General features: G+C 43.6%; 1 protein-coding gene across 1 annotated transcript in view; it reads right to left on the minus strand.

Annotated features, from left to right (window-relative positions):
- Positions 1–7,619: 7,619 nt before the first annotated feature.
- The window catches only part of plxna3 (plexin A3), an 81,181-nt gene continuing 63,184 nt past the window's right edge, over positions 7,620–25,616 (minus strand). The window contains exons 17-38 of the mRNA XM_026331907.1: positions 25,445–25,565; positions 24,744–24,880; positions 24,488–24,658; positions 24,296–24,389; positions 23,311–23,430; positions 23,002–23,121; positions 22,779–22,922; positions 21,139–21,373; positions 20,487–20,629; positions 19,789–19,944; positions 19,463–19,563; positions 19,260–19,326; positions 18,842–18,988; positions 18,031–18,190; positions 17,129–17,232; positions 16,574–16,670; positions 16,419–16,496; positions 15,929–16,041; positions 14,986–15,155; positions 14,692–14,904; positions 14,004–14,154; positions 7,620–13,703 (exon numbers count right to left, since the gene is read on the minus strand). Coding sequence (XP_026187692.1) covers positions 13,608–13,703; positions 14,004–14,154; positions 14,692–14,904; positions 14,986–15,155; positions 15,929–16,041; positions 16,419–16,496; positions 16,574–16,670; positions 17,129–17,232; positions 18,031–18,190; positions 18,842–18,988; positions 19,260–19,326; positions 19,463–19,563; positions 19,789–19,944; positions 20,487–20,629; positions 21,139–21,373; positions 22,779–22,922; positions 23,002–23,121; positions 23,311–23,430; positions 24,296–24,389; positions 24,488–24,658; positions 24,744–24,880; positions 25,445–25,565 — 2,938 coding nt within the window. The 3' untranslated portion in view covers positions 7,620–13,607. The remainder of the gene's footprint in view (positions 13,704–14,003; positions 14,155–14,691; positions 14,905–14,985; positions 15,156–15,928; positions 16,042–16,418; positions 16,497–16,573; positions 16,671–17,128; positions 17,233–18,030; positions 18,191–18,841; positions 18,989–19,259; positions 19,327–19,462; positions 19,564–19,788; positions 19,945–20,486; positions 20,630–21,138; positions 21,374–22,778; positions 22,923–23,001; positions 23,122–23,310; positions 23,431–24,295; positions 24,390–24,487; positions 24,659–24,743; positions 24,881–25,444; positions 25,566–25,616) is intronic.

Below are 25,616 nucleotides of genomic sequence, written 5' to 3' on the forward strand. Positions count from 1 at the left end.
CTGCTAATGGGCCCGTCCCATGACAACCATCATTTATTAATAACCTGCACACAGAGACCGCTCCCTAAGCTGTTTATCTGGGTTTGTCTTTTTTCCAGCTTTGTTTTGGAGCAGCTTGGTCCTGCCTGAATCTCAGACTCATCTACATTATGTTTTTCTCTGTGCAGGGGAACAACACAACAGACTCACTCCAACATAGTGTCTGTGGACTGATGGCTCAATATCACGTCACCTCCAGCAGAGACATAATCCTGTCTGAACACTACGGTGGCCCTGAGGGATCAGTGCACTGCAAGAAAATAAGCAAACAAATGAAACAGAGCTGAAAATGAAGGAGCAGGACACAAAAGAAATATTTCCAGGGGGATGCTAAAAAGTGTTGGACATGTCTGGCTCGATGTTTTGTTTATTTATTATTAGTATTATTATTGTAGTAGTTGTTTACATTATAGAGTTGATGGTAGTGATGGTGTGGTACATAATGACAGATATATATAAAACATCACTTAATACATTTTTGCAGTGTGTTTCTGTATTTGCAATTTTTTTTCCAAATACTGTGCATGTGTTCTTAAATTGTTGAGAATGCTTTTGTATTTGCTTGTGTTTTTGCCTTTTAGCCATGTCTCGAGCTCTTAGGGCCACCATACACTCAGGCTACAGACCGAGGCTACAGACCAGAGGGACAGCTCTGCACAGAAGACCACCCTCGGTTGCAGATGTTTGTAGGACCGTGGACACGAGTTCTGCTCTGATGCAAAGCTGTTTTCTGTGTTTGCTTGTTACAAAGCTGAGGAGCCTAAAGTCAGTTCCCAGGGGCCACCCTTCTCTCCCAGAGGCACCCTGTGGACCCCTGCAGTGGGGCTGGGAAAGGGGTTGAGATTAGAGTAGAATGGGTCTAATCCTCAAAGCAATTTGGCTTTACGCTTTGTAAACCTGCATTAATTTCATCATTCATAAACTATCAGAAATATGTTTTAAAAATGAAATTTCCCGCAGTAGAAACTACATTAATGAACGCATGGTGAGGGACCAGCTGCAGTGCCTTCACAGAACACCAGGGGGGCCACACACCACTGGTTGAAAACACGGCCTGAGGGTGCTTTGTGGACACAGCTCCTGATATGTTGGTGGGCTTACACTAAATATACACAGTGATTGGTATTAGTATTGTTGTTTAATATTCTAAATAATATCTTACTGAAAATACACAGCAGCTCAGTGGCTACAGACAGAAGAGGCTGTGACGAGGAGGAGGCAGACAGCTGCAGCTCAGGAAGTTCATCCTCAGGTTGGAGAATAAGAATCGAGCTACAAGCAACATTTACTGCTGATGCACTTAAATCTACTTCTGAATGTTCAGTCTCATTAAAGCTGCTGAGGGAGAAAATATTCCCATCGTGAGGGTAATTAAGAGAAACAGTTCTGACCTGCTGCCCAACGCTCTGACATCAGACACTCTGATAATGAAATAATAATGTCAGAGCTGTTCGACTGCAGGAGGAGCTGTGACCTCACTGATTGAGACTAAACGAGCCTGTTAAATCATTAACGGTAATTCAGTAGATGGCTCAAACAGACTTCGACCTGCTACAGGCGTCACTGTTGGACTGATGGACGTCCATCTTTCAGTTCTGGGTTAACGATCCCAGAGGCTCTGCTCAGGGGTGGTTCTAGGATTTCATCCTTAGGGGGGCTTAGCCCTCAATATTGTTGCTGATAACACTACCTACCCTCTATAACCACCTACGCGTTGCAAGACGTTTCATCGTCTCCGGCCCCGGCTGACATACAGCAATAGCCATTGCACTTATAAGGAAGGACTATCACGCATGCGCAGAATAGCAAAGAGAAAAATAAATAAATAAATAAATTTAAAAAACCCTCAGATCTTGTTTTAAGTGACATGTCCTGCATGTTTTTAGTTATTTCATTTTAAAAAGTAAAAATTATACTTTCAATAAATTTTGATAGTTTTATAGTTGATCTTTTAGGGGGGGTGAAATGACAGACAGGGGGGCTAAAGCCACCCTAAAAAGGGTCCAGAACTGCCCCTGACTTTGCTGCTGAACTGACACCACAACATTTCAATTCAGTATCTAACTAACATGCTGAGAATCACAGACATGAGGAAACATGAGCCCATCCTGGTTTAGCTCAACCTACAACTGGATTCCAGAAAATGGTCGATGGCCTTTTGAAGTGACGCTTGGTTTCTAATGGTTAGCTGGATGTGCTAATGTTAGCAGCTACATTAGCGTCAGGAAAATGTCAAATGGAGAAACAGAAGCTAAGTGCAGACACAGGGAGACAGACAGGCTGATGCTGTTAAACAGTTTGGCCAGACCAGGAAGGAGTCCTACATAACAAAACCAGGCAGGGAAAAAGCCTGGGAGACCAAACAGCGGTCAATAACAACCAGGAGAATATTCCATGGGGAACAGAACCTCAACACACAAACCGGTAAAAAGCTGAGAAAAACAGGAAGAAGTACTTAGCTTCTTTACTGCAGCAACAGTAGAAATACCACAGTGGAAAAATCCTCTGTTCCAAGTAAAAGTCCTACATTCCAAATGTTACTGCAGTAAAAGTCCAAAAGTACCATCCTCCAAATGTACTTGAAGTATCCAAAGTAAAAGTAGTCATTGTGCAGAATGGCCCATTTCACATGAATGTATCTGATATTATTGGATTCTAATTATTGATGCATTATTGTGTTCATCACTTTAATGTTGCAGCTGGTAAAGGTGGAGCTAATGTTAACTACCATATATACCTCTAATTTGAAGTACTTTCCATACTGCTGGGTGGTTTGGGAATTTCCCACCAGGGATCAATAAAGTTTGATGATTAGACTGTATTTTGTTTGATTCATCTGATTCTGAAACAGGAACTAAAGTTATCAGATAAATGTAGAGCAGGAAAAAGTACAAGATTTGACTCAGTGAAGTCCAAGGATGAAGTAGCACTACGTGGAAATACACCGGTACAAATATCTCAGTGACTGTATGTGTGTGTTCCTGAGTCCAGATCCCATCCAGAGACTGACAGCAACAATGAATGTGGTGTCCTAGGCGTAATGTGTGTGAATCCAGAACCTGGTTTAGCTCATTGGTCTGGGCTGTAGACCTCCATCCCTCTTTTTCCAAAAACCAGCTCCAGGCTGAGAACTGCCATCACTTTTTAAAGTCTCTAAAGGAAGAAAGCAGTAACAATAAGCAGTGGGTAACATGACACGCTCTGCCATGACAGTAACGATATGTAGCGTTTGAGCAGAAAGGTGGTGTGAAGAAGAGCGAGCAGGTGTTGATTCACTGTTGAATCCTAAAAATACTGATAATGAAGATTTAAGTATTAAAACAATTTCAGGATGTCCTCGCCGACTGGTCCTGTCACGGTGGAGACGTCTTGTTCTGCAGTGATTAATGACTCTTAATAATTAAAACTGACAACCTGACGTGAAACAGTCCATTAAATCACATGTGTCCAGAAAAGTGCACAGGACAATATTTTGATGTGTGGATTCCCACAGAGATCAGGAGGAAGAAGGAAACCCTCCGACCGACCAGGTTATTACTGATGACAGATGTGTATGTGTATGTGTGTGTGTGTGTGGACAAGGAAACTCCTGACTCCAGGCTTTTTAGCGTTTATGATTAACGGTTCATTTGGGAGAGTGGCTGTGTGTGTGTCACCTGTGGGTGCTGACTGTGCAGCTGGTTAGCGGCAGACGTCTGACTCAGGCCTTTACACACACTGAGCTGTAATCAAATCAAAGCTTTAATCTTTAACCAAGCTCGTTTGTCTCTCTGCTGTCCGTCACCTTAACGAGTCCCCAGGTCAGACAGGAAGCAGTGTTTAGCCCCACCCACCCTGCACTGAAGCCAAACACCATGAGCAGCGCCATGAAGTGCCACTCAGACCAGTTTCCCCCAGTGGCCACTTGTGGTTTTGCAACAAAAAAACAACCTTGAGCTGCCCAAACAGCATCTTCTCCATAACATCAATAAAATAAAACTTTACCTCTTGTTAAAACACTAAAAACAAAGCAATAAATAATGTCAGTCAATATAAGCACTATAGGATTCCACGTCTGTCGCCTCGTTACACTGCAGTCCTTAAATAGACCCAGACACCGGTGGTGGTTCAATAATCAGCATGTTCTGCTGTTCCAGTGATGACTCCTGTGTCTATGTTTGTTAACAGGGTGAGAAGCTGAGGGAGCATGAGGGTGTCCTGGCTTTCAGGATATTAAAAGCACAAATGGTAAAGATCCAAGGGAAAACTGAATCATGTATGTATTATAGAGGACTAGGATCGAATGAAAAACTCCTACGACTCTCCCGCACTGTCTGTATGATATTAGACCCAGTGGACCAAGTTCTGTTATAAAAAGTTGGTTTGTAGGTTTGTGACGCTTTGGAAGCTGCTGCTTTTACACTGATTCTCTCTGGGAAAATGCTTTCTGGGCCAGGATGAGTCATGTGATAACCATGGAAGTTGTAGTAACACGCTTTAGCCACTAGGCTAAATTTGCTCACCAGCCCAGTGCTGCACCTAAGATAGCAGCCAGTGGACCTTGGCGGGAAGTTATAGGGGTTAGACATCAGTGGTTTACCTTGCCATGTTTAGGGTTCTGGATTAGGGTTAACATTAATGCAAACCATAATCCAGTTTCCACAAAAAAGTAAAAAACTTATGAGAAAGAAGCAGCTTTAAAAAATGAAAATACAATCGTATCAAAATGCCTTTTTTAAAATCAGCATTTGATTGGCTGAGTCCAAATCGTTTGGAAAGTCCAGAAGAGCTGCAGGATTATTTAATTGCAGCACAAAGTCTCAACTCGGCTGGAGAAGGATGCTACAGATCAAAACAACTAAAACATAAAAAAAACACTGATCTTATGCTTTAATTGGAGGGAAAACACTGACGTGGGCAGGTTGTTATAATATGACCTATTTTACTGTTTGGGCCCAAAGTGTCCTAGATCTGATTTTCTTCTGATTTTGTCAAAGCCGAAGTCCTGTGAGATAATTGAAGTTAGTTCTTAGAAGTCCTGCTGAACGTCTCTGCTGCCTTTCAATCAAGTGCATTCCCTGATAATGAAAACCTTTGATAGCTGCTCTCCTTTCGCTGCCTCTGCTGATAAGCCCTTCAAAGCCTGGATCATTGTTCCCCATTAATTAGTCTGTACCCTTGCCAGCGAACGGTGCCTGACGGCAAAGCAGCAGGAGGGCGAACCTACTGACACCTCACAGCTGAAGATATGAGCAGTTTGTTTTTCAGGCATTTTGACAGTTTTGATTTAGAGCTGATTAACTGGTCAATTAATCAATTAGTTCATTCATATCAAAAGTAATTGGCAGCCATTCTGATAATTGATTATTTCTTTTGGTACTTTTTCAAGCAAAAAGCTTCAGTGGTTTCTGGTTCATTAACACAAATATATTTGATAGCCTAAATCAAGAAAATTACAGATTTATTAATAAGTAAAATAATAATTAGCGGCAGCACTTTCTTTCATACTCCTGTATTTAATAAACTAAATTAGCCAGAGTAAACAGAAACAGACCGACGAATAAAAACACAATAAAACTCTCCAACTTTTCCATTACACTTTAGTGAAATCACACAAATATACAAACTCAGCAGAAGGCAATGGCAATGGTATAAAAACTGACACAGGCTATTACATGAAGATTCATCATCATCATCATTACACTTTAACTCAGCAAAAATTCAAAATTAAAATAAGGCAATGGCAAATGGTATCAAAAAATGGGCCCTGACTACATCCCAGAAAGCGCTGCATCAAGGCAATGTGTGTTTTCTGTGTTTTCATTAAAAGAAAACAAAATAAAGAAAAAAAAAAAAAAGGCGCAGCTGTGGATCGTGAGGCTTCGTTAGTGGATTGACACGAGGTGAGTTTTCAATGACAGTGTTGAATGAGCTGCTTAGAATTTAAGAATGAGGCTGAGTCCACATCAGATCTGCTGTTTGTGTGTTTCATCCTCTCAATCCATGTCTGTCAGGAACATGTATCCAGCTCTGGTGTGAACAGCGTTAAGCTCTTAAACTGCCACCATGCACAGATTGAACTGAAATTTTGAGCCAAGTGCTACAAGAAGAACGTCATTTGTGCCACAGTCAAATCGCACAATTTCCTCCAAAGCTGCTTGTTCCCATATGTTCCTTCCAGTTTGGCTCCATCAGAAGTTTCTCCATAAATGTCCAACAAATGTGAAGCGTCCTGGTCTCCATTGACCCTCCCTCCCTCCCTCCATGTTGGTTTTTCCCACACTGAATGATAACGACAGGCGATATGTGCAGAGGAGGGAGACGTTAAAACAACCACATGGATTCTGATCTGACCGTTCTCACACACATCGATAGGATTCGGATCTAGGACCACATATGCAAGTGGCCCAGATCTGATCTGAGAACATCTGGTTTGGACTGTTCACACTGTGGGACGTATTGTCAGTGCACCCGAATTTCACCCATCATAGCTTCATCAGTTATAATGTAGAATTTTTGATCCCGAACTCTCCAACTAAACAGCTGTGGCTGTTTCTCTGGAATCATTAACCTTCCCAATTACCCAGATTCCTAAATATTCTGTGAATGCAGCTGTGACAATGTTCCCTGTCACTGGACTTTAGGACTCTTTTCAGGTCAGGGCCGGTTCAACATATATCTATCCAGTCCTATCAGGTGTCAATTTGCGGCAGGCCTCTGGTCTGTGTGTTCAGTCGTCTTTGGGTCTGATGGGATTGGTTCTGACTGTCCTCAGGTTCTTTTTAGATCAGGCTCTCTTGTCATTTGCAGCTTAGCCCTGGTGGGTTCGGTTTGGACTGGGTTCAGAATGCCGGCCATCCTGAACAAAGTGCTCAGGCCTGAGGAACCTTTCAGTTCAGCTGGTTTGTTAAGCATAGGCTCTTTTTACTGAACTTCATCCTACTAAACGAAGCCTCGCGATCCAACACATGGAACGGCACCCAAATGAACAATCCGCCCCCCAAAAACTAAGACACAAGATCCAGAATGAGCGGTGCTTCTCACCAGGTGGATCGTGGACCCAGACAGGGACCGACTTGGTGAGACCTGGGAGTTTGGTGTGACTTTATTCAGAAAAGTGCTTAATTAGAAGGTGGTGGATCCTGATCCTGCAGCAGCTGAGAAGCATCTGCTCAGATTAAAAATTAGAACAACAGCAATAATTAAATACGGTACAATAAAACACATCTGACTCCCTGTTTAGGTTCAGTGGGGGGGGGGCGTGTCCAGTGACTTACTGTTGCTATGGTACAATGAAGCTCGCTGGGATTCATCTGTCAGTCAACCAATCATCTGTCAGGAGCCTGCAGGTGTGGGAGGGGCTTAACAAGAGGCTGTCAACTGTCATTGATTTCCAATCAGGGATCAGTACAACTGTACCTGCACCTGTAGACGTTTAGGTGCTTTTCATCTGAGGCCCCATGAGGCCCCCACTCATTCCAGATGGACTCCCACCTCCGGATATAAAATGGGATTTTCATATTTCCCAGGAATTAAAAATAAAATTTCAGTTCAACAACCTTCTGTCAGAAAACGTCAATTAAGGGCTTTACAAGCTCAAATAAATTCAAGCCCCATTTATTTCTGAACATTCATTCAATCCCAGTGGGTGAGATTGACGTAACATGGAATTATTCTAATTTCTCATTGTGAACCAATGGAAGGTTGACTGATTTCCACTGTGACCTGTTTCAGAAGTATCAGTGTGTTTACACAGGGACATTTATGATGCTGCCACTGGTTTCAAATGGGAGACAGAACAGTTCTCACTTCAGTGGGGGGTTTTAGTTGATTACAAATTTCATTTAAAACTGAGGGGGAGAAACCAGTGGAACCAGTAAACATGCCAAACCTTCACTGAGAGTACTGTTTTGTTTTTTTTTTTAAATATATGACAAAAAATTAAATTTTATACCAGTGGCAGAGCCTTGTTTTCCTGCTGTTTTCCCATCTCTGGTCTGAAAACATCGTCTGGAAGGAGAGTCAGAGGAGTCGTATGATTCCGACTGTTGGGTCTGATTGATGGTTCTAATTGCTCAAATTGATCGATCAGTCCACGGCTGTTCAGTTATGGACAGATCACTGGGTCTGATCATGGACAGGATGGGAAATGACCAACCTCAGTTCAACTCTTCCTTCATGTCTTCTTCACCAGATTAGGGGACCCAGCTCCACACACATTAGTCTGTTAATGTGCATTTCAATCGATCAATAAACAGTTCTTTGCTGTCGCTGATCACTGATGACATCTAAAGGTTTCGGGCAAAATGTCTGACCCTGCACTGACGGACCTGATCTCAGGAACTACCAGCAAAATTAAATGTTTAAACTACAGAACAAGCTGATCACAAACCAAAGGTAACTGATAATCTGTCTCCCAGCCTGCAAATGGATTTGTTGTGTGATGACTGGTAAAACGTGTGTGTGTGTGTGCAGTAAAAATCTGATCTGAGCTCTTAATCTTCAATTCTGTACAAGCTAATAAAATCGTGTACATCCTCCCACAATAAATATAACTCATCGTAAAAATAAATTAACAAATAAAGAAAATGATCAATAAATATCTCACTGGGGAGAAGGTAAAAAAACGCTGAGCTGTCGCTGTGTGTTTGTCAAAGTCCTGTTTGCTGTTCCAGGAATTAGACCCGGCCCTCTACCTGTAGGCTTGTTGTCCCAGCTGTGTGTATGTGTGTGTGTGTTTGGAGGGTGGATATGTGTGTGTGTGTGTTTGGAGAGTGGATATGATGCTAATGTGTGTGTGTGTGTGTGTGTAAACAACACTGAAACACACACAATCACACGTCGCTTGCTGCCCCAGTGGAAAATCATCCCAACATCGATTAGCTCAGGTTCAACTGAAACTCGTTGTGTTCACACCCTGTGTTTACCTGGAGGACGACAGGGAGATTCACCGGGGCCCAGGACAGAAACTGATCAGGTCTATACTGCTGCTGAGTTAGAACAAAAACATTGAACCATGTTGACTCAGCAGTCAGACCATCAACAGACACCACCAGACAGGCTGCTGCTCTGTTCCTGCTTCTTCTCTGGGAACAAGGTTTGCTTCTTTGGGAACAAAATAACTGTGCAGGTGTTTTTAAGAGCTTTAGCAGAAGCCAGCTGTAACTTCATCATAGGAACTGTTATTTTATTTGTTCCCAGCAGCCACGACCCGATTTCAGTTTCACATCTTCCTGTGGTTCATTTAATACACGAGTGACTGAAAGGTTTGCCAGGTCCCAACTCTCCCTCCTCCCTCCTCTCGGGCCTTTCCCTCCTCGGCCGCTGTGATGGATGATGTTGCCTCCGTCTTTCTCCCCCCTGATCAGTATTCTCCCTCCCTCCTGCCTTTCCCCTTCCTCAGTATTCCAACAGCATCTCTCTCCATCTCTGGTCCTCCTCCTCCTCCCTCATATTTCAGCATGCACAATGAGCCTCCTCTTCTCATCCTCCTAACATTTAATCCGACCCTGCATTTGAAGAACATTGGGTTTTCCTCTTCTTCTACATCTTATGAACCACAGACCCTCAACATCTCCTCTTTCTTTCTTTTCAGCATGCAGGAGTTTCCTCCTCCTCCTCCTCTACATTATCTAGGCATCATCTCTGTCCCTTCCTTTACGTTCTCATCTTTCTCCCCGTCTTCCTCCCCTTTGCTCTTCAGCATGCTGATAGAAACTGTTCTGCTTCTCTGAACTCCCGTCACATTGCACCCACTAAAAGGTGAACTGATAAAAACGGCGAGCACGACGTGCTGAATTCGGTCAGCTTGTTGCCTCTGTTGACTTTGGGTCTAAAGGGCAATCGGGGATTTTTACTTTTTAAAAACAGAGACCAAAGAGCCGATCGGAGATTTGAAAAGTGTCAAAGATACAGATCGGACGATTTAAACAGCGCAGTTTTAAAGAGAACAATTTTAATTGAGCTGCAGATAGCATCAGTCATTTAACGGCTGAGTTTCCACTACAGCAGCAGCAGGATGACACACACACCCACACACACACACACACGTGGGGGAACAGTGGCATTGGTGTGGTAGTGGCTTCCCTCCCTGTTCTATAATTAATCATCTAAAAGGCAGTCATTTATCAGGACCCTTCCTCATCTTCCTCCTCCCTCCTCCTCCTCCGCTCGGGTCCTTTTGGCCCCCAAGATTCAAAAGACAGTGAAACAACAGCAAGAAAGAAACAAAGGTGCTTTGTAGCTTCATGGCATCGCAGAGAGCCGAGAGAGAGACGCTCGAGCTGTGGCAGAACATTTTCACAGCGCAGAGCTGATGGTGTTTTAGACTCATTAACTACAGACCATTGTACAGAGCCCAGAGTTCGGGTGCTAAAATAACCTTAACAATATTTGATGTGGTAAACTGTATGGAAGAGCAGTTTTATTACTGGTGGAATAAAGGGAAAGTGAAGGTCTTTTAATTTGAAGGAAATGACTCTGTAGGCCGTCTGCTTGTACCAGGGCCCTACCCTGAAATTAAGATGTGACGCCCATGAAGTATGGTGACACCACGGTCCGAGGTAACGCGTGAACAATCACGTTTGGGGGATGTGTTCTGTCAATTATTACCGTTAACCTGAACTAATGGGAATGTTCAAATCGCAAAGCTGCGTGCACGGTCTGCTACTCAGTGTGCACTTTCATTTGGTACATGGTAAGGGAGGGCCGCCACTGAATCCGAACCTTTTCTCAGGCTGTTCTGGTCTGATCCGTTCGTTCTGGGAAGTTCTTCACTGTAATGGACCAATTTGTCAGAGAAATCAAACAGTTTTTAATCACATTACTGCTCTGAATGGAGGCGCTGTGTACTTTAAACCTGCTGAGCAGAAACTAGTTAGTGTCTTTTCAAAACCACCATCAGCCATCAGGGACATTGGAACAATAAATATGACCCAGTTATGCAAAGTGAAAATGTTCGACACAGGAAAAAAAAAAAAAAGGAGGGGGGGGGACAGCATTGCCAAGTTACAAACTCCATCCAATATTTAACTTTCATTTAAACAGATAAGAGCGTTTCACACTGGGCTTAGTTTTTTGACTTACACTTGCTCTGAACTCTGTCTGTGCGTTTGTTTTTAACGTAACTATGCTCCAGCGTCCGGGTGGACGAAGGTGCAAGTCCTCCATTTGCACCCGAGTTCAGAAAAAGGTAAAGGCTGTAGAAATGAGACTGAGCCGGCAGTGTGGAAGCACCCACGTCTGTCTTCAGGATGTTTGAGTGCAACAAGAGCTCATTAAAACAAAGACTCCATCTGAAGCTGCACATGCAACAATTCAACCCCTTCAACCTCCACCCAAACCTTCAGGCCGACCCTCTGTCCAGCACATTGCAAAAACAAACGGTCCAAACAAACATCCAGTACCAAAAAGTACAGATTGTTTCTCCACCTTTGACATGCAAAGCTGAGATGCACTAAAGTGCATCTCCTTCAGAGTTCAGACAGAAATCCAGTTAAATCCAGTTTGGTCCAGTCCACTCTGGGCTCTGGTGATGGTGTGAGGATAAGGTGGGTCGGGTCTCGGTTGGATCCATCAGTCCGTCTCCTGGCTCTCTATCTTTCTCCAGACTCTGATGTAGAATAACGTTCAGCTTTATACAAGTTCAGCTCTTAAAAACCCAAACTGTCAAAAAGTCACAAAGTTCGTATTACATGTTAACATCTCAATATTTCTTTTTTTCCTTTCTTTTTGTTCTTTTTTAACTTTTATACTTTATCATCATCACTATTATCTTTCTTTTTTTTTGTTGTTTACAATTACGGCCACAAGTCTTAAGTGTTCTTGAGTCCGGTCCGGTTCAAACTTGATTCCGGTTTGTTTTTGATCTAGGTTTGGTCCAAGTCCGGTCCAGTTCTGACATGATCTGGTCCGGTCTTTACATGGCACTGGGCTTGTAGCTCTGCACAGTATTTCCCCCTGGGCACGATTAGCATGGCGCTGTAAAGCATGGCTGTATGTAGGTGTATGTGCAAGGTCCGACAATAAAGAGATCTGCACCAACCAGCATCAAAGTTTACCGACTGGTGCTGAAGCCAGAACTCCATTTCCCAGGTCATTCTCGTCCTGGAAAATGCAGATCAGTCACTTTCGGAAGTTCTTCACTTCCAAAAATCAGCAAGTCAACCTGCTCATTTACAGACCTTGCCTGTGTGCCTGTACTGGAATGTATTTAAAACATAACTCTGTATTCGTTGCTATTAATATCTACTTCATTGTTCTGGCAAAATCCACAGTCTTAAATGGTCGGGCAGTACATTACTAAAGAGTCTTCCTGGCCAATAGGAAGGCCAGAGGCCAGCATGACTGACCAATGGTAGAGCAGGGTTGAGGGGGACAAGGAATAAAAGGTGGAGTGAAAAGGAAAGAAGGGAAGGGAGGAACAAGAAGGAGGTGAAATTCTGAGGGGTTGAGGATAGAAGAAAAGGAAAAGATGATGGTGGGAGGCGAGGGTGGGTTTATGGACACAGGTACTGGTCGGTCAGTAGGCATTGGGCTCAGTGTGCTGTGGTACAGAGTGATTGTCCAGAGAAAAAACATTGAGCGGTTATTTAAAACAGAACTTAGAAACTTCTAGATCCTGACAAGTCTAAGGTCAAGTTAAACGGTCTTGAATCACAGAGTCCCCGTTTCTTGCTCGTCAAAGATGAATTCCTGCCATTTTCCACCTGGCTTCCACAACATTTGAGACTAATCTGTGATTTCAAGGTCAAGTCATCAGGTGGGGCATCGGTTCACTTGCATCCTTCTTCTTTAAAGCTTGAAACAACCTTACCAATCCTTTGCAAACAGTTTAAGGTTGGGTCAGATACCTCAAATGAGGACTTGACTTTGACGCTTCCATCCTTAAAGCTTCAACTGATCTTTTAACAGTCAATCCAGATTGTTGCACACAAAGGGTTTCAAGGTGAGAACAAAAGAGTCCAAAGTGATGACATCAGTGAGAAGCTTCAAACTTCTGCAATTAGCTTCAACTTGACCGTTTAGCCAGATTCTTCCAAACTACAGTGAGGCCTTTAAGGTAAAGTCAAGCCTGTTGTGATTTTGCTGTGATTTTCTGATCACTAGTTGGTTTCTTGAGCCATCAGCTCAGACCAAGCATTTTATTGACTCAAGCTTCAGCCTAGTGTCCAGGTCCATCTGAGGCCACACACCCCACGCTTAAACCTGCCGTGATTTTCAGCCCGAATCCAAACGGGCAGAGGCATCTAGAAGCTTTGTGGTTTTTTGCCCCGAAATGACTCCATTGCATTTTGAAGTCATGTTGTAAATGTATTGAAATTAGTTTGAAAACTAATTTTCTGCCCCAAAACCCACCGAACGGAGGTAGTTGGGGTCCCAGCCAGTCAGTCTTTATCAATCAACACATAAATAACTGAAGGACTGATTGCAAAAGGGCTGGAGCTGTGAAGGTCAGTTCGGTCCTACATGGAGCAGTTTAGCTGACTGTTGAGAAAAACAAAATCCCCTCACTTCCCTGTCCCCAGTTTTTCTTCCCCATCCCCCCATCCATCTTTAAGTCCATCGGTCCATTCGTCCTTCTCCTCCTCTCAGCTGCTCCCTGACATCAGGTTGATGGCTTGCTCCAGTTTGTGCCTCAGTTTGTGTTTGCGACAGTACCCGTCCCGGTCCAAGGCTGTCAGGATCTGTAGACACAGGAAACATGAGACACTGTAGCTAGAAAGAAATGACAGTATATTTGCATACAGTCTCCAACATTATGATGAACATGTGTAGTCTCCATATTCAGACGTTCCTGTTGTCTGTTCCACAACAGAGCTGAATGAATCCCAGACTATTAGTCGTTACTCTTCCCCGGTGGAGCATCATCTAGCGTGATGACTCCAGGCTAATCACTGAGTTAGCATTAGGCCTTTTCCACACCTGGACTCTAGCAACTACTGAAAATATATCAGTCAAACTGAAACACCACCACCCCCCCTCACCTCTTCCTTGTACTTGTTGATGTAGAAGTAGAGCTCACTGAGTGCGCTCAGAGTGTTGAACTCATTGCCATGGAGACGGGACTGCTCAACCAGGTAGGCATCCATGTCTTGATCGCTGATGCTTGGCATCTTTGCAATATCCCTGTAGTACCTGCAAGACACGCAACAGGATAATGTGCAGGTTTAAGGTTTGTTCATCCAGGGAAGTCTCTAATACTGACGTGTAACTTTGTAACAGGAAATTCTTTTTTAAATGAACACTAATTCATATAATTTCAATAACTATCTGACCACTTGTCTTGTTGATGGAGTTTAACTGAAACATTACTGAGCCCCTCACAAGCGCTAGTTAAAGTAGATAGCACTTCGTTAGGGTTGCTTCCTGTGTCCTGTGTACTTTTATCTTAAACGTTAGCTACTGATGTGTTAGCAGGCTACTCTTAGCTCCTTGACTTCTTTAACCAACTTATAACAGTTAGCAGGTTAGCAGCTGAGAGCTAACTATCTGTTCACCTAGCTTTTGTAGTTTTGTTTCACATACATAAATTAATTGTTTGAATCCGAATCCGGCTAGCTGCCACTTCTCCAAGCTCTCACTGTTTAGTTTTATATATTTATATTAGCTATTTAGCCTATTAGCGACCACCATCCACCAGCTCTTATACTTCTCCTTTAGCATTTTAGCTACCTCTCCACCCAGCTCTTGTAGTTGGGGATGTCTTTAGCATAGAGCAGCTTGTTGGACGGAGAGTCTTTGCCGAGTCGGTGCTCAGACGTCGAGCAGGAGTCCATGAAGGTCTGAGCGACGACCGACAGGCAGGCGTCAGTGATGCTGCTCTTGTGGATGTCAAACACGAACTGAGGATTTTTAATGACGTTCACCCAGAACCTGAGAGGAAGGCTGCAAACACGGGAAACATGGGTAAATTGTTGTCCTCAGTTTTGTTTCAGGAGTAAAATCTTTACTTTGATTTTCTCTCACCAGTTGCTCTTCCAGGTGTGTCGGACATCCGGGTCGCTGATCTGTCGTTTGTCAGCCTGCTCGTCCAAGAAGTCGAACATGTATTTGATAGCCAATGGGAGCGCAGAGCCGCGGTGGGCGGTGCTAAACACTGTCTCAAACAGGTCGTCCACAAACTTCTGCAGCGTCCCCTGGTGGTTGGGAGCACCAAAAAAATTGTATACAATATTTAAGCAATCATGTTTCAAATGACTATATACCCTAATCAGAGAATAATTAACAATTATGTGCTTGTGAAGGTGAAACGGGACTATGTAAAGGAAAGATCTTTCTCACACAAAAATAAATAAAAGACGCCCAATAGTGTTGATGCTTTAAAGATAAACTGCGTATCTTCGGTAGTAGTGTTTTAAGAAGGTCTGATTTTTTAAGGGTTTCAGTCAAACGGCGACAGCCTGAGAAAATTATGTTGGTGTAGAATGCATATAGCAGCCGCACACAGACTTTGATCCACAAAGATAAATACCACAACAGGAAACCTGTTGGATTTTCACATTAAATGTCTTCTATTAATTTAAATGAAAAATGTGTTACTGTGTACTGTGTTTTGTCTCATGGTGACTGAAGTATTGCATGAATCACAAAACTAGCTAGAAGCATTTTGTAGTTTTTGTCACATTAATAATTATTTACTTGTATAATGTGTGGTGGTGTTTGTGTAACTTGTGTATAGCTGTGTGATTTTTTTCTATTTAAACTTGTGAGCCTGAATGCTGTATGCAGACTTGTGAGAATTCCACACGGGCAGCTCTGAGGACACCAGACTGACACTGTTGATGCGAAGTTCCAAGGACCCGACATGAAAGTGAAGGACTGTTGTGCCGTGAAGAGGCTGGAACATCTGTGCTGATGTGACCGCTTGAGCTGAACAAAAAGGAAACAGCGTGTTGTGTTTGTGAGTCACCTTGGTTGCCAGCAGTCTGGTCAGGTAGATTTCAGAAACCATCTTGCTGCCTCGGTCTCCTTCTCTCTGGTCGCTGTGCTCGTGATTCTTCACCAGATGCCACAGTTTAGTTCCTGAAAGCACAAAAACATGACACATGTATAGCACAGTACACACTATGACTGCTCGACAGAGGAGGAGGAGGAATTCAGATCCTTTTCTCTGGAACTTTTAGACATTTATTTGATGCTGTACAACACTGTCAGTACATAGGACAGTTGTACTTTACAGTGTTGTGCAGTGCTGTGCTTATTATGTCTAGATCCTTTCAGTTAGTGCCAATTTCTGACTGTTTTTTGTGAATATATTTTTGCACTATTGTGTATGTATGTACCAGTATGCATATTTATTTTCTGTATATAATAATAAAGTGATCCATCATTGTAACACACTGTACAGTATTTCTGGAGCCTTGTACTACTGGCTTATACTACTGCTACTGCTGCAGTACCTGTCTCCTGGTCAGGGGTGATCATCGGGGCTCTGGATCTCAGGCTGTCAGGACTGCTGGATGTTCGGAGTAATGACTCTGAGAACATAGAACGATACGTTATCTCCTGTGGTTCGTGACAACATGATAAGATTTAAAGTGAGTGTGTGCTATACCGTATCTGCTCAGGGATCTGGTGAAGGTGAAGGAGTTGGCGATGTTGTAGGCAGAAACCTGCTTCTGGACCAGCGCCACCAGAGAGCCGTCCGTTACCTACAACACACAGCCACACATCAGCTGGTCAGCCCATTGCTTCATCAATCAGCTGACTGACTGTCCACTCAGTTGATTTTTATCCACAATCTGAGTCCACTCTTGTCGCTGCCAGAGCTGATAAAGCAGCAGAGCTCAAGGACCAAAGCTACACAAAGTTAAATTCAGACAGTTCTGAAAAAGTAAAGTGGTGTGGACACAGGTCTGGCAATCCCTGCACAGATGACACATTTAAGTTTGGGTAAAGGAATTTCCCAAAAATCTATATTCAATCTTTAAGATCTTTGTATTAATCTTTAATCTGAAAGTTGTAGACACTTGACATTGCTGCCAAAATCCAATGAAGTCTCACAATGTTGCGACTGCATTCCTGGGAGATTCTGACTTTAATCTTAGAATCGTATTTTATTAATTTATTTCTGAGGCGCTAAACAATCCGAATGCGTGTTCATGTGTACCTGGTAATGTGCCAGTGTGTTCAGCCTCTTCCAGTCGCTCTCTATCTTAGTGGTCACATCTTCATCCTGCAGGATGATCCTGGTCAGTCTGCCCTGACGCCACTCTGAAACAGATGAGACAATGACAAAGACAATGACAGAGGGCTGAGTCAGGACTGGACGAATGGACATTTGGGCACAGGTCTGCTGTGAATATGGGTTTTGTCCTAAAACTGCAGCTGGGTTTAACAGTTTATAATCAGGGGTTCTGCAGCGTGGACCAAGTTAAAGTTATGACTTAAAATAATGACTTGTAATAACACAGAGAATACCACTTATCCGAGGCCGGGTCACAGGAGCAGTAGCCTAAGCAGGGTTGCCCTGGACACTTCCTCCAGCCCTCCCGGGGGCACACCGAGGCGTTCCCAGGTGTAAGGCCAAGAAACTGGCTTGGGAACGCCTCGGTGCTTTCTCCATCTGCTGCTTCCAGTGTGTCCTGGGTCTTCCCCAGGGCCTCCCCCCGGTGGGACATGCCCGAAACACCTCCCCAGGGAGGTACCCAGGAGGCAACAGATGCCCAGGCCACCTCAGCTGATTCCTCTCGATGTGGAGGAGCAATGGTTCTACCCTAAGCTCTTCCCAAGTGACCAAGCTCCTCACCCTATCTCTAAGGGAGCGCCTGGCCACCCTGCAAAGGAAGCTCATTTCAGCCGCTTGTATCCAAGATTTTGTCCTTTCAGTCATGACCCAAAGCTCATGACCACAGGGGACAGTAGCTCCTTCTTCACCACAACACAGACCAATAAGCTAAACCAGGTTCTGGATTCACACACATTCAGCACATTCATTGTTGCTGTCAGTCTCTGGATGGGATTTGTAACACACATCGAATCAGCCGCAATATGAGTTGCGTTTGTTCTTACCGAGATCCATGTCGTCGGCCTGAGGTCTCTGAGAAAACGGGATTCCTTTGTAAACGGCGTCCAGCAGTTTGTCTTTGACCTGAGTCACCGTGTCACAATTCAACACCTTCACTGGCACTTCCGTCCCAGCCTCGCCCTCCGGAGGGATACACATCAGAGTCTTACAGAGGGAGAGAGGGGATGGAGTCATCTGTCTGCACAAAACTTTATTACAGTGTTTGTGTTTGTCACCATAGTGAGAAAAGCATCATCCATCATTATCATCGAGCAACAAGTTATTTTTATCCACTGGCAGAGAAGAAAAAGAGGAGAAAAAGACATCACAGCACAAAACAAGTCACACAAACATTCATTTGCATAGAAACACTGAGTTATGGTCTGTGATTCAGTGACTGGTTGCTTGTTCACAGTCAGAATGGTTTATCAATAACTAATAATAATTATCAGCTGACAGGAGGGCAAACACTGAACATCAGTCACACCTTTACTGCTCAGTCCAAGTGATGGAGCTCGACAGCAGTTAATCGGACATTAATCCTTTCTAATACCCTTACTCCGCGTTTATTACTGTAGCCATGACGATAAGGCCCAGCCTACTGAGCCAATGCTGAGCTGCTGGAGCCAGGCCTGTTAACCTACAGCTTTACTCCTCATGAGTTTCATCCAAAGCCATGGAAACATTTACACTTTCATGTTTTTGGGCCACTTCCTCCTGTGCAGCACAAAAGATGTGAACTGAACACCCGACTGCTCCAGATCTCAGATGCAATGAACTGGACTTCAGTTTGTCTTTATTCATTGTGAGTGTTACCAGCTGTTTGTAGTCAATCTGCTGTCGGATGAGTTTGTCCTCGCTCAGAGAGTAACGTGCTTCTCCCGTGATGGCGTCGATCGGCCCTTTCTCCATCTGCTGCTTTATGGCACAGTACAGCATGAAGAGCGGCTCCCCGGCACATTCCTGGCAGACAGACACATTCGAGCATGTCACACCAGAGTCCTGCACCTCCACACCTTAATCCTGAAAACTCAGTCGCAGCTGTATTTCGCCAATCCCCTTCATTTCTCATGAATAAATTAACTGCAGCCCTGATCTGATTGGTTACGGTCAGAGGAGAGGAAGAGCTTAACGAGGTCAATGAGGGGGAGGATGATGGAAGGATGGAGGAAAGGGAAAGCTAGAGGGGGAGGAAATGAAGGAGGGAAGGGGAGGAAGGATGTGAGGAGATCACCTTCAGAAATCGGTGCAGCAAGAAGGTGAACCAATTTGTCAGCATCTTCTCAGCAACAGACTCCGTCCTGAGCACACAGAGGTCAAAGGTCAAAGGTCCTGCTCTAATACTACCAAACTTTAATTACACTTAATGTTGAAAATGTACATTTACATTTAGGCTGTTGCGTCAAAGTACATGTGTAAAAGTAAAGGTGCACCGACCTCCGCAGCAGCAGTTTAGGATGATTTCTGTTCTCCAGGTTTTTCTCTATCAGATCGGCCAGCAGCTGCTTCAGCACCACGGTGGCATATTCCATGCGTCCCTGAAATATCAGCATCAAATCTATTACCTGCAGACCTACTACCCCGTTATTAACTTTCTACTACCAGGTACTATCCACTACTACAAACCTATTAATCCGTTACTAACGGATACTATCTGCTACTACAAACTTATTAACCTTGGACTACAGCCACAGGTATAATACCAGCTCTCTGTAATTATTATCCAATGCCACATATTACCAAGCTCTGTACGAGACAGGTACCTGCAGAGCAGCCATCAGCAGCGAGGCCACATTTCCCCGGTCTCTCATGGAGAAGGACCTCTGAGCCTCCAGGGTGTGGATGAAGGTCAGCAGGAACATCTTGTTGTTCAGAAGCTGGCTGAAGAGACGCAGCGCTTTCTCCACGTTAGCTGGAGACTGAAGCATGCAGGTTACAGTCAGTATCTGAAAACCGCTTGAAATAACTCATAGTACTGAATAATTAGTGTCCAGCTCTAATTTTCAATAAATCTAAACCAGGAGAAGGACTAAAACTGCAGAACAAAGTAAAAGTTCTTTGAAAATAAAGATTTGCAGGGAATTAAGTCAACAGAAACACTCAGTCCACAGAGACTAGAGCTCCAGACCAAAACAAAACAAACAAACAAAAAAAGTTCTGCCATTTTTCATCAAATTCGTGGAAATCTCTCCACCCGGGGACTGATCTATTTCATACCTAGGTATTGGAACCTGAGAAAACCTAAATCATAGTTGTGGAGGCAGAAAACAGAGGCTCAGTGGCTCCGGGCTTCCTGCTGGGTTCATTTAATTAAAACTGCATGGATGCCCAGACCCCGCAGATCCCGTGGAGGGTTGATCTGTTTCACTGCGCGGAAAGTTACTGGTTTTAAAACAGCTCTGGTGATTTCTGAAGCAATGCTGTAATTTTCTGTGTTTGATGCTATCTCTGTTGTACGTACGTCGAGCTCTTTGAGGACCGGGTGTTCTTCAATTCCTGGGAACATGACTCTCATGGTGTAGGTTCGATACTCCAGGAAGGGAATCTTCACTCCGTCCATGTCATTGGTCAGCTCCTGGATGTCGGTCTGCAGCTCTGCAAAGGCTGCAGGGAAAACAGAACCAGTCGGTGAGGATGACGCAGTGGTGTTACACACTGTCCACTTCAAATACAACAAATCCTACATTAAAGCTCCTTTTAATCTAATTGTAAACTGGTGTGACTATCAGAATAAACTGAATTTTGCATCAGCTGCTCAAATAATTTACTGACTGTCTGGTTTAGGAAGTGTCAGTCTGAGAGTTAATTAATAATTAATTAATAAATCATCTTGAATTTTGAGCTGTAGTCCACTTTTGGCATATGTTCATATAAATTATGAGAAGATGACTTTCTTTAAATGAAGTAGATGCTCATCATCTACTCATTCTTCTCTTTTTTTTCTGCACCTTATTTCCTCTTTATTCTTCCTCTGATTCCTTGCTGAACTGGACATACAGCGAAGGAAAAGTCTCTAAAATAAAACACTCCAGCAGCAGCTTTGGGCTGTCTGTAGAAAAAAAGTGTTTTAGGGGATCTTGGGTTTTCAGGAGCTACACTACAAACATACGTACCCTCCTTGCACTCTAGAGCCACCCGGCTCTCCAGGTTGTCCATCTGCAGCTGGAGGCGTTTCAGAGTCCGGTCGGCGTCGCGGGTCTTCCTCTTGTAGGCGATAAGCACGGCGATAATGGCTATGAGCAAAACACCCCCGCCTGCTCCAATACCGATGATGGCGGGCAGCGTTAGGGCGCTGTCAGAGTAGATATGGAGCATCCCTGGGGAGTACTCCAGACCACCAACCATGATCTCCAGAAACAGACACAGAGGAGGTCAACATGAGAGCCGAGCTGGAGTAAAAAATAAAAAACACCCAAACATCCTCCGCACATTTACCTTTTCATTTCAGCCTCACGTCAATCAGAGAGTGTTTTTTTTTTTTCTTACATACATCACCATTTTTCTCTCCAGGTTTGGGTCTTTTATCTTCTTGTGTGTATTAATTATTAGTTGTCTGTTGTATTAATGTTTTATTAAACTGTTTCCTTTCTGCAGGTCATAAATATCGATACTACAACAGATCAGAGCTCACATGACCAAACTGCTGAATAAATGATGAAGATGAACTGAAAGAGAAGTGAGGAACATGACATTCTCTATTGATTAGTAATCCATAGCTTTAATAATGTATCAATAGTTTGTTTGGTAGGTTCATTGATGCAAACTTCACATCACTGTGTTCACGTCTTTCTATGGTTGTTAGTTTTATAATGACAACAATTCTTCTGTAAGTGTAGAAACGTCCTCACAAGGACACGAACGTCCTCACAAGGACAGAAATACCTGTGTGTGTGTGTGACCTGTGATATCAGACCAATTACCCATGACTCCCTGCAGCTGCGCTTAATGACTGTCACCTTTCTACTGTAAGGACCTCCTCCTTCCCTTTTCTTCTCCTGTTTCACCATTTTTTTCCCTTGTCTCCTCCCTCCTTTCTTTGTCTCCTCAGTCCTTCTCTGTTTTCTTTCCTCTTTTCTTCTCATTTCATCTTTTATTTGGTTTTCAGCTGTATTTTCTTTGCCTGTATCTTTTCCTCATGGTCTCTCCATCTCCACCCTCCTCTAACTTTTCTCCATAAACCCTTCCATCCACCCTTCTCTCATTTTCTTCACTTTCTTCTCCTCTTCCTTCCCTTCTACCCTCCATTTCTGTCATCCTCTCTACTTCCAATCTGTTCCTCTCTGTCCTTGTTTCCTTTCCTTCTCTCTTTCCCTTATTTCCTCTAAACCTCCCATTTTACTCTCGTCCCTTTCCTTTATGTCCCTTTCATTTTCCTCCTTATGCCTCGGTTGATTCTCCTCCACTTCCACCTAATTCTTCTCTTCCTCATTTCCTCTCCTTCATCTCCTTCTCTCCTCTTATTTTACCTTTATTTCATCCTTTCCTCTTTTCTTCCCATCCTTCCTTCGCTCCTTTCCTTGTGTTTTGTCCTTGATTCCTTGCCCTTTCCTTGCTTTTCTCCTGGTCTTTCACTCTTTTCTTTATTTTAGTTCCTCTCTCTTTTCCCCTACTTTCTCATTTTTCGTCTCCACTCTTTTCTGTCCAACTTTACCATTTTCATGGACTGATGTTTCAGTTTTTTTTGGTGTGAACTAATCATTTCAGTCTCAGACAGGTAAAAAAAAGAGAGCAGAGTTTAGATACCATCACTCACCAAGACTCTCTGTTCTCCGGTGAGATCTGGAGAATCACAAAGCAGCTGGTTCTCTGACACGGTCAACAAGCAGGGGGACTCTCCAATCAGGACTGTGTAGTTCAGACGGTTGTTGCCGGGAGCAGGGGGGATCAGGTTTTTACCCTGCAATACACAAACACACCTGTTAAGGCATCTGACATCTCAGATTCTTCATCTAAACTTCCTCTGGGTTTTCTCTCACCTTAAGGATAATGGGGGACCCTGGTTTGACCTCAAGGATACCAGAGTTCCCCAGGGGGTCAAAGGTTGGGTTGGGGTAGTGTGTAAAGGGGGTGGAGTTCAGGACCAGCAGAGAGGACACCTAGATGGGACCAGAAGATTCACAAAAAGTCAAAATTTGTTCTTATATTTGTTCTTAAATCAGCAAGGAAAATGTATTAACAACAAGCTAATTCTTCAGGTTTCACAGCTGGATCAGTGCTCATGTCTACTACTGCAGCTTCTGAAACCAGCGATATAAACCACTGCTGCTGTGGGGTCTGTGTGTTACCTGGTCAAAGATGAAGCCGAACTCGTCAGGACGCAGCGCCCCCTCTGGTGGGTTGGGTTTACTGTAGACCAGACCAGGAGCCAAACATGTCATGGTGCTGTCGTTGACCACAGTACAGAACTGAAGAGGAAACACAGAGGTTTGTTGAGGACATAATGTATGGGTACTATGCCTGGTTGGGAAAAACTGTCCAGTCCAAAGCTAGCATTAGCTGACTAAGTAGTAAATGTGTCAGTCCAGTAGAACACTCTGTTTCCTGCTGATGTGATATAAAGCACCAACGTTACACAAAGCTCCAATTCCTCCCAAATTCAAATCACTGTTTCCCACTTTTAGCTGCAGAGAGCTCCTCCATGACTGGCTGTTGGTGGAGTAATAATAGGCCTAGAAGCATCCCAAAGTCTCTGAAGTTTTAATGTCCCTCGTGAATCCTTTAATGTTGGGCATTTGCTCATACTATGTCTGATCTGAAGTTTTTATTTACTTAAATTTGTATCTGCCACACTGTTAACACTGTGAAGGTTATTAACTTCAATTATTGATCTGATCTGAATGTAAATTTAACTCAAACTGTGTTGATAAGATCCTCTAAAGAGAAGATGCCTCACTCTGTTGGAACTACAGAAACAGTCCACTCTGGTTGTACAGCAGAATTACAGAGTGGGGCATCTTTCCTCACAGATGATCTTTGGCTGAGTACAGGCACAAGCTGACACCAACCACCAACAGACAGTTTTAATCTTCTTCAGTAGTTAGATCCTCACAGAGTGAACATTAGTGACAGTTGGACCTGGTGTCATTACAAAACACAGTAAAGTGGTTTTAGATCAGGTTAAATGCTGATCCATAAACCTCACCCCGCCTGGGGACTGAAGATGAAAATGAGTCCACCATTTTGTTATTTGATGATGACCGAATGAATGAAGTGAAGAAAAATCAGTATGCCTGTGTGAAGTGTGAGGGGTGAGGTTCATGTTTTTCTTACATTATTTGTTTCCACTCCTCCGTACTTGGCCCTGACTTTGGGTTCCTGGATGGTCAACAGGTTGGTTCCTGTTACTGTGATCACCGTACTGCCACTGTACGCACGCACACACAGACACACACACAGGTTATTAATCAATACTTTGATTGATTATCTCTGAGGAAGGCTTGGATGTGGATCTGGGGTATTTACTTGAGGATGGTCCAGTTTGGCTCGATGCTGCTGATGGTTGGGTCCTCAGTGTAGATATACTTGGTCTCAGAACTCATCACCTCAGCTCTGTCAATCATCAGACGTATGGGGGCAGGGCCAGAACCCGACAGGGAGGCCGGCGTTATGCAGATTATTTCCCGATTGGATCGTCTGGGAAAAGTACAATATTCTTTAATAACGTGTTTATTTATTAAAATATGAATTTACAAACCGGAGTGGATAGATCCAAACTGACTTGACAAACAGACACTCCTCCTTGTCAATATAGACAGTCACGGTACTGCCGGCGTCCAGGTGTCGACCCGTTACCGTCAGTCTGGTTCCCCCAGAAACAGGACCCCTCTCTGGTCGGACCCGACTGAAACTTGGGCTCTGCAGGAGGAAGAGAAAACATAAAGATCATCATATTTTGTTTTTTGTTAAAAAGGAAAACTAAAATTTACACAGGGATTCAGTCTTTGCTGTGGCTAAAAGAAAAAAAGGTTTGTGTGAATCAAATCAAATGTTTTGAAGATGCCTGTGATGTTTCTGAGGTGATAACTTTAAAATGAACTGGTTTTACTACTGTGCTCACAAACATTAGTCGTGCAAATAGAGGTTCAGGACTCTCAGGCTCAGAGTGATGGCTGTTTTAACGCTGAGGGACCAGTATGCCTGTGGACCGGGATGAATAAATTCATCTTAATACTCTAAATAAAACATAATACAGTTAAATCTTAATCTGTGTTTAGTCCACATGTTTTCCACTAAAATTAGAATAAAAACCGGACAAAGCTAAAAATTGTGCCAAAGCCAACGTTCTACAATCTCTGAAAATCTGTACTGATGTCAACTACTTTCAAACATTTCATTCTTGATTGGTCTCTGCAGATGTGTGTTGTTTCAGCTACCTGGAGGTGAGTTTGAGGTGAGTTCTGTGAGTGCTGTGACACTCACCACGAAGGAGTAGGTCTGTGTAGACAGGGTTCGATACTCGGCGCTGCAGACCCCTATGCAGAGCTCGACAGGACCGCCCGGGGAGTGAGGGAGCAGGGCTTCGGCCATGTCGCACACGATCCTGCAGAAACACGTGGTCAGAACACGCCTGCAATGCGCTCTCTAATGCACA

The sequence above is a fragment of the Mastacembelus armatus genome, chromosome 7, assembly GCF_900324485.2.
Source record: "Mastacembelus armatus chromosome 7, fMasArm1.2, whole genome shotgun sequence".
In the NCBI taxonomy this organism is placed as follows: domain Eukaryota; kingdom Metazoa; phylum Chordata; class Actinopteri; order Synbranchiformes; family Mastacembelidae; genus Mastacembelus; species Mastacembelus armatus.